Source organism: Magnolia sinica, chromosome 9 (genome assembly GCF_029962835.1).
Source record: "Magnolia sinica isolate HGM2019 chromosome 9, MsV1, whole genome shotgun sequence".
NCBI lineage: Eukaryota > Viridiplantae > Streptophyta > Magnoliopsida > Magnoliales > Magnoliaceae > Magnolia > Magnolia sinica.
The window spans coordinates 67985822-67994605 of NC_080581.1; the positions used below are offsets into that span (position 1 = coordinate 67985822).

General features: G+C 39.1%; 1 protein-coding gene across 1 annotated transcript; it reads right to left on the bottom strand.

The window, feature by feature from the left end:
- Window positions 1-331: 331 nt before the first annotated feature.
- On the bottom strand, window positions 332-3111 carry LOC131255067 (F-box/FBD/LRR-repeat protein At5g53840-like). The gene is made up of 3 exons (XM_058255765.1): window positions 2230-3111; window positions 811-954; window positions 332-679 (listed from the first exon to the last, which is right to left on the bottom strand). The coding sequence occupies exons 1-3, from the start codon at window positions 3109-3111 to the stop codon at window positions 332-334; spliced, it is 1374 nt and encodes a 457-aa protein (XP_058111748.1).
- Window positions 3112-8784: the final 5673 nt, after the last annotated feature.

The window sequence follows — 8784 nt, forward strand, 5'->3', positions numbered from 1 at the left end:
CTATGATAGGATTCCTTGATTATAATTGGAGTAAATTTGAATGTATTATTCTCAAAAAAAAAAAAAAAAAAAAGTGGCAACCCAATGAGGCCTTAGTTTTTTCATCAGAATAGAGTACATGAAAACAGAGTTGGTAATCCAGAAGCATTCTCTTTCACATGTCTAATTTTCATAACACAACAAATCAATAATCGCCAATACCTTCAAGATCGAAAAACTCAAGACAATTTAAATGTTAGAAACATGAATAGTATATTCGGAACACTCTGTCCTCTATAACCATTTTTGAATCCTCTCATCCTGAAAAAAAAAAAACGAAAGGAAAAAAATCTCATTGATCGAAATCATACAAGAACAATACTTCTGCGCGAGTAGAGGCTTTGTCAAAAGCTTGAACTTTTCTCCCCAACTTTGAGAGTGATCTTGACAAGTTTACCTTATCCTCATCACAAGAATCTGATTTATGAGTGATGTGGATAGTCATTTTCTCTAGGACCACAGCATGCTTTAACAAGACTTTCACAAGTTGTATTTTGCCTTTGATATTCTTGAGAACAAACATCCCCTTAGTGAGGCCAGATATCTTGATAGTCTTGAGGCGATGTAGAAGACAAGAGAATCGTGATTCCAAATATCCTTTTTTAACAGACTCATGTCTGTACATTAATGTCTGATCCAACTGAGAACACAGGTGCATTACCTATTAATACTTTACAAAGTAGAGTAACTTGACTATCGAAAGGTAGCATTATTTTATAGTAATAAATGAAAAAAGAAAACAAAATATAGTGTGGTGGAAGTAGAACTCACATATAGGTATCCATGAATTTCCTTAATTACAAGGCTCTGAAGATCAGGTGAACTCTTCAACAAAGAAGCTATACCAGGAAGTTCCCACATTTTCAATGCTGACTCTATCACCAAACACTTATGCATAGAGATAGGAGGTGATACCTGCTTCAATTCCCACATAGAAAACACCTTCAAAGAACCAAAAAAGTTAGGACATAATAATAATAATAAAAATAATAAACCTTAAATAAATATTAAAAATTTGATTTTCCCACTCCAGAAAAAAGTATAAACGATGAGATTTTAATCTTTCAATTCGTCAAATTTATTTTGGTATGCTAGTTTTTTATTATTATTATTATTATTATTATTATTATTATTATTATTATTTAATGATAACTACAATTTTATTAACCGAAAGCTCCCAAAATTTAAAGCAGAAGCCAGAAAAAACAGGCAAATCAAAAAAAGAGAAAAATAATTTAGACCATCGAGTTGCAAGAGCTCATTTTAATTTATTTATTATTATTATTTTTTAAACAACCACCCACACCACATGGGCACTTGATCCCTGGTCTGTGTTGAAACAAAGTCTGTTTAACACTGATCCATGGAGTTGGACCCTGCAAGAAGCCAATTGAGAATCATTTGGAAAATTATTTTGGTTCCAAAGAATTCTGTTGGTCAAGTTGGGATGAAACTAAGATCTCAATAGATTTTTCTTTCTTATTTTTCTTTTAAAAAATTAGGTAAGATCTCAACTTTTATAGACAAGCATCTTTGTAACATATCTCGTTAAGCAAGATGGGAGTTCAAAATGCAAAACTAGAGCTATATGACCTAATTCAAAAGTTAGTAGCCTATTGAACTAGTGTTTTTCCTGGTCATGAGAAACTGAACTTTGGTTTTGTTAAATCTCCTCTATTTGAAGATGCCTTTTGTTCATGGGAGCTTCCCATGAGGCCGAGCTCTGTGGGCCCTTTGATTATCTATATGTTGGACATCCACACCAACAATCATTAAGTGGGCCACACCACAGCTAACAGTTGAGAGTGGATCCCCACCCATTGAAATCTTTTTTATTGTTTATAGGGCCCATGAGATGTACGTAGTTACCTTCTTGACTGTTTATAGGGCCCACTGAGATGCAGTTCAGATATCTGGCTCATCCATTATTTGTGTGGAGGTGACACCAAATTTCATGCCATACCAAAACTTGGGTGGGCCCTATTGAGTGCCTTTATATGTTTTAGACATGATTTGCAAAGGTTTTAGATGGTGTGGCCCACTTGAGTTCTGGATATGGCTGATTTTTGGGACATATTATAACATGTAAATGAACAACAAATGCATAGTGTGGATGTCTGGAACATATAACGGTGGAGCCCACATAGACCTTACATTACATATAAAAATCACTAAATTAATAAAGCATACCTGAATGCAACAACCATGTAGTTTAAGAACTCTAGCACGATGGACATCTTTCAGAATCTCCTGCATCATTCTATCCTCACTTCTTGTGATAAAGCAATTTTGTTTATGAAAAAATTGAAAATCAAGGGACACATCAGTTAGTGAAGATGCACTTTCCGGCGAATATTTAAAATTGTCGATTACCATAGAGATGTCCAATGATAAAAGGTTTGAGGCACAAATATCCAACTCATATTCTCCTTTCAAAGATAAGTGCTTAAGCTGCCCATTCAAAGAAGCAGGAATTCTGATATCATTACCATATTCTATGACTGTCAAAGATTCAAGTATTGGAGAGCAAGCCAAGAGCTCTTCCACATCGCCACCATTAAAATACACATTTGAGAGGGGCAACATCTTAAGGTTTCTGAAGCCTTTGAAAGTTGGAGTAGGGAGTTCGATTGTGCAACGGTGAAGCTTTAAAACCTCTAGTGACCCCATCTCAAGTAGAGAGAGGTTTAGAACGTAGAGGCCGGGTAACTTATCTAGTTTGAGCTCACTGGCTTTTCGCGCAATCGCAAAGTGGATCAACCCATCAATTTCTTTGTCATAGTAATCTTGGTATGTAGAATAGTCGAAGGAGAGCTGGATTCTGTGGATCTTTGGGCATTTGTGGAGAGCAAGCGAACAGCAGACGAAGCGGAAGAAATCCTCAACTGATCTATATCTATTAACAAATCCTATGTCGTGGTCATGCTTGAAGTTGAGAACTGGCGTTTGCGTCCAAACGTGCTTCCAACTAGCAGAAAGTACGCTGGTTTTTACTACGTCCTTCATCTCTAAATGAGAAAGGATTTCATGGATAAGAAAGTCTGGTAAATCACTAATCCGATCCTTCATCATCTTTACACTCTAAAGTAAAAGACCCAAGCTTGGAAAACTAAAACGGAAATGATCTACAGTTTAAAACACCAAAGCTTGGAAAAACGGAATGCTCTACAGGTTTTTTGTAAGTATAAGCTTGGAAAAACGGTGGAAAACGGGAATGCTCTACAGGTTTTGTATAAGTCTAAAGCTTGGAAAACGGGAATCCCCTACAGGTTATATGTAAGTTTACGTGATTGGTATGTTTACGTATCTATAGAATCCACTCCAATCAGGTTTTATACACTCGGATTGCGTAGCGGATAACAAATCACTTACTTAAACGTGGGAAAGCTATGTGGGCCATATGTTCTATCCATGCCATCCATTCATTTTGCCAGTTCATTTTAGGGCATGAGCCGAAAAATGAGGCAGATCCAAAAGTCAAGTGGACCATACCACATGAAGCAGCGATAAATGATTCCCACTACCACTGAAAGCTTCCTATGGCCCACCACGATGTTTATTTGCCATCTGGTAGTAGGTGTTCAATACACCCGGTAAGTTTTTAATGGTAAGTGTTCAATACCCACTGTTTCGTGGTGGTGTGGTCCATTTGAGATTTGGATCTGCCTATTTTTGGGCTAATGTAGGGTATGAAAAAAAAAAAAAAAAAAAAGATGGAAAGCGTGGATAAAACACATATATCAGACGGGTCCACATAGCTTTTACATTTATACATTTATACACGGTAGATAGGTATTCGCCGTATTGGAGCTTAGGTCTTCGCCGTATTGGAGGGAAAAGATTAGAAACGTACCACACCATTAAAACGTTACTAGGTCCCACTGTAATGTTTATTTTCCATCCAACCGGTTGATTAGGTCAAATAGATCTGGATAAAGGGGAAACAAAAAAATCAGCTTGATCCCAACTCTTTTGGCCCCAGGTAGTTGTTAATGGTGGCAATTCAATGGTGGCAATTCAATCACTAATGTGTGGTCCACCTGAGATTTGGATCTGCCTCATTTTTGGAATAATGTCCAAATACAAGATGAAAGAATATTGAACGGCCTGGATAAAATACATACATCATGCTCAGCCAAGAGCTTTTTCAGTACTGACCAGCCCGGATGTCTTGCTGTGCGAATACGGAGTCGGATGCCGAAGGAAGAATGTTTGCGTGGATGTTAATTACGTGTTACCGGTAACACCATAGTGAGTGTTTACCTTCCTGTGGGGTCCACCTTGATGCATGTGCTGTGTATCCATGCCGTCCATCAGTTTTAAAAAATCATTTCAGGGCATGGTATAAAAAATAAGCAAATCCAAAGCTCAAGTGGACCATAGAGCGAGGAATATCCACTGTTAAAAACTTATCGGGGGACACGAAAGTTTTAAATAAAGTTGATATTTGTGTTTTCACTTCATCCACGTCTGTGGCCTTATCAACATGTTAGATGGAAAATAAACATTTTATTGGGCCATGTAAGTTTTTAATGATTGCGTTCGATTACCTATTTCCTTTTTGTCGATTTGGATCTGCTTTATTTGTTGGGACAATGCACTAAAATAAAGTGCAAAAAACTTATAGACGGTGTGGATAGGAAATGTTCTAAAACCATGCTTGAAAACTCTTAAATTCTTGTATTGTTGCTAACATGAGTTTCTGCATCCATGATTATTGGTAAAACTATTCATCCTGGAGTGACATTTAAGATGACTGGATTGGATGACATATGCACACCACGGTGGACCCTACTTACAATTTCGACGGTTTTAATGATGGGACATTCCATTCGAACCGTTCGCATAGTGTAGCAAGTGAATTTTGGGTAATGGCTGATTTTGGACTGTGGACTAAACGCAGGGTGGCACACTGATGAACGGTGTGGATCTCATCAATCTGAAGTCCCCCGTCCTCATCATTGAATAGTCAGCCCCTTCTGACCACACGTAAGAGTTTTCCTTGACACGAGGGAACTCATCTGGTATAGCCGTGTAGCTAGGCCACCGAACCTCAGCTGTGGTAACGTGACGGGAACGCGGATGGCGTCCTACCCCCGCCCCGACGGTAATACGTCTGGGGAGGGTTCTGTGCGGCACACCGTGGTGTTTGTGTTTTATCTACGCGGTTCATCGCTCTTCTAAGATCATTTTAAGGGTTTATCAAAGCAATGAGGCAGGTACACAAGTCCAGTGGACCACCCCAAAACAAGCTGCAGTGATAATGACAGCCACCGTTGAAACTTTTATAAGGGCCACCGTGATGTTTTCTTACCATCCAAACTATTCACCTTATGTGGATGTGGATGAAGTGAAAACACAAATATCATCTTGATCTGAAACTTCTCAAGCTCTCAAGAAGTTTTTAATGGTGGACGTTCAATTCCCACTTTATGGTTTACTAAAGCCTTGGATCTGCCTAATTTTTGTATAATATTTTAAATTGATACGAGAAAAACGCCGAACAGCGTGGATAAAACACTTACATTACAGTGAGACTCACATAACCCTGTCCGACGGATTACAGTCCGGGGGAAGGCAGGACGCAATCCGCGTCCACGTGACCGACGGGAATTACTTTTTCTCCCGCAGCTGCGTTCCTGATACCGCATGTGGTTGGAAACGTAACTGTATTTTAAATCTATGCCGTTTATTTGCTTTTTTCATATCATTTTAGCACATGGCTCCAAAAAACGGCCATCAAAAACTTTTTCCGGGCTAGCTGATATTTGTGTTTTGGTTTGATTCAAGTGGACGTGACATTATCAACATTTAAACATTGATGTGAACTCAAGAAAGGTTCTAGCGGTGGGTGTTTATTATTTCATGTGTTGAGGAATTATATGGAAATAATATCTTCTGTAAACTATAAAAATCAAAAAAACTAAATAAATCTGAAAATAAGAACACGTCCAGTGATGGTACGCATTCATCAAACACGAAGCTGAACACAAAGACCTACTAATGAAAATCTGTTTACATAGTATCTTGCAAAAAAATAAACGAAAAATTCCAGAAAATGAGTAAGAAGAAGAAATGTATAAGACCACATGCAGCAGTTTCTGTATTATCTGCAATAGTCATATTTCTACACTGCCTCACATGCCATCGCGTTGGGCCGTGCCCAAGTTCAATTCTCCTCAGACTAGGTAAGTAAACATTACAATACTTCACTATTCTCATTTAAACCAAAAACTCTTCATTTAAACCAAAAAATCTTCATTTAAACTAAAAAATAATCTTCTCCTTTTTCAATATGAAACTATTCCTAAAACTCATACAAAAAGTATTCTGCAAACATATATATATATATATATATATATATATATATATATTAAAAATTAATACATATTAACATCATGTGGTGTGGTCCATCCGAGATTTTTATATGCTCCATCTTTGTGTCCACATCTTTGTGTCCACGCCCTTAATGATATGAGAAAATAGATGAAGAGCATGGATATATGCATTCATCGTGGTATGCCGACGGTCGGTATCCCACCTCCATCGCTGGATCCGGGTGGCAGATAAGTCGCGCCCTGTTCTGTTGGCAGAAATCTACGGCAACATCAGTGAAAAATCCACTCCATCCAACTCACTTTAGGCACACGTGCGAATCGGACGCGGATTTCGTGCTCAAGGCTTCCGCAGGAAGTTCCTGCTCGGAAACTTAGGTGGGGCCACCATGATGTTTGTTAGAAATCCATCCCGCCCATCCGTTTTTTTTAGATCAACTTAGATCTGAGACCAAACTTTCTCAGGATCCAAGACGCAAGTCGGCCGCACTAAAGGAAACGATATTTAGAAAAATTCTTACCGTTGAAACTTCCCTGAGTCAGCAGTGATGTTTACATGTCATCCATACCGTTCACAACGTCATTCCTGGATGTACCGAAAGCAAAAATATTATCCTGATTCAAAACTTACGTGGCCACACAAATATCTCAACTCAAACCTCACGTTTTTGGCCCATTTGAGCATTTGATCAGCTCATTTTTGGCCTCTCGTCCTAAACTGATCTAAAAATATCGGATGGACATGGTGGATTTCTCACAAACATTAAGGTGTGCCCCACCTTAGTTCCGGGCAGGAACTTCCTGCGAAGGCCTTTTACAGGAAATCCGCGTCCGTGCGAATCGTCTCAGCCACGAGCCGAATTTCTGTGGCGCCTCTTGTTATTGGAAGCGGATTGGCTGGGGTACCTCACCAGTTATACAGCGGCTGTATTAACGTGAGCAAGTTTTGTGAGTTTGATCATGAAGTGTGTTATATCCAAACCGTCTATCCATTTGACAAGCTAATCTTAAGGCTTGAGACAAAAAATAAGACAAATATAACTATCAACTCGACCACACTACACAAAGCAATGGGAGATTGAACATGTACCATCGAAACCCTTTTTGGTGTTACAGAAGTTTTGGATCAATATGAAATTTGTTTTTCCTCTTCATTCATGCCTTTGTGACCCCATGAACAAATTGAATGGAAAATTAATGTTATGGTGGGCTCTACAAATTATTTAATGGTGAAATCATTATCTCTGCCACTAACTGTTTAACGGTGAAAATCATTATCTCTACCATTATCTGTGATAGGGTCCGGAGGATAAATAGATGAACAATGTAGATATAATAAATACATCACTGTAGGGTATGTAACTTTGATCTCCTTTGAACCGTTCGTACAACTCCGAGCTTGAGGAGCGTCCGTGCTCGTCCTCGCACGATACGTACCCACACCCACAGTAGCTATATAGCTGGTGTGCAATGCACCAGCCAATCCGCCTCACCTATTATTAGTACACGTCACCGGTCATGGCGTCATATGAGGTCAGCTGAAAATTATATATATATGGAAAAGGTACTATGCGCTCGGCCTCACGGTAAGCTCCCGTGAGGTCGAGCTGTGTGGGCCCCACTGTGATGTGTGTCAACCATCAACACCGTGCATTTGATGGGTCCCTTTTAAATTATGGTATATCCTAAAAATCAGCCGTATAGGGAACTCAGGTGGGCAATACCATCTAAAATCATGTGAACACATGCCAAAAACATATAAAAGCACTTGGTGGGGCTCACTTGAGTTTTGAATGCTACTGAGACTTGGTTTGAACCCTCATCCAAGTGGGACACACATAATGGATGGGCTGGATTTGCAAATCACATCTCGGTGGGCCCAAAAAATGATTATGAATGTTTAAATGGTGCACGGCCCCTCTCCACTTCTGTACATGGTGTGGCCCACAAAAGTCACAGATTGACTTGATTTTTGAGATCTAGGCCCACGATGGAATGGTGCATCTGACTGATGGGGTAGATGTATGAAACGCATCACGGTGGGGTCCACACAGATCGACCTCATGGTACCTTTTCCCATATATATATATATATATATATATATATATACACACCACTTATTTAGACTGTAATAATGTTTGCATTATGGTAATCAGGTGCTCCACTTTTCTCTCATCGGACTAAGGGACGTGCTGAAGTGGGCGCGGATTAGATATTGACGAGGTCAATAGCCAAATCGCTATTGAAGTGACGTCACCAAGCTCTGTGGACCCTACCATGATGAATGTATTGTATCCATGCCATCCAACCATTTAGAGAGATAATTTTACAGCGTTACAAAAGGAATGAAATAGATCTAAAGTTCAATTGGACCCCACCATAAAAAACAGTGGGGGCAGTGACATCCACC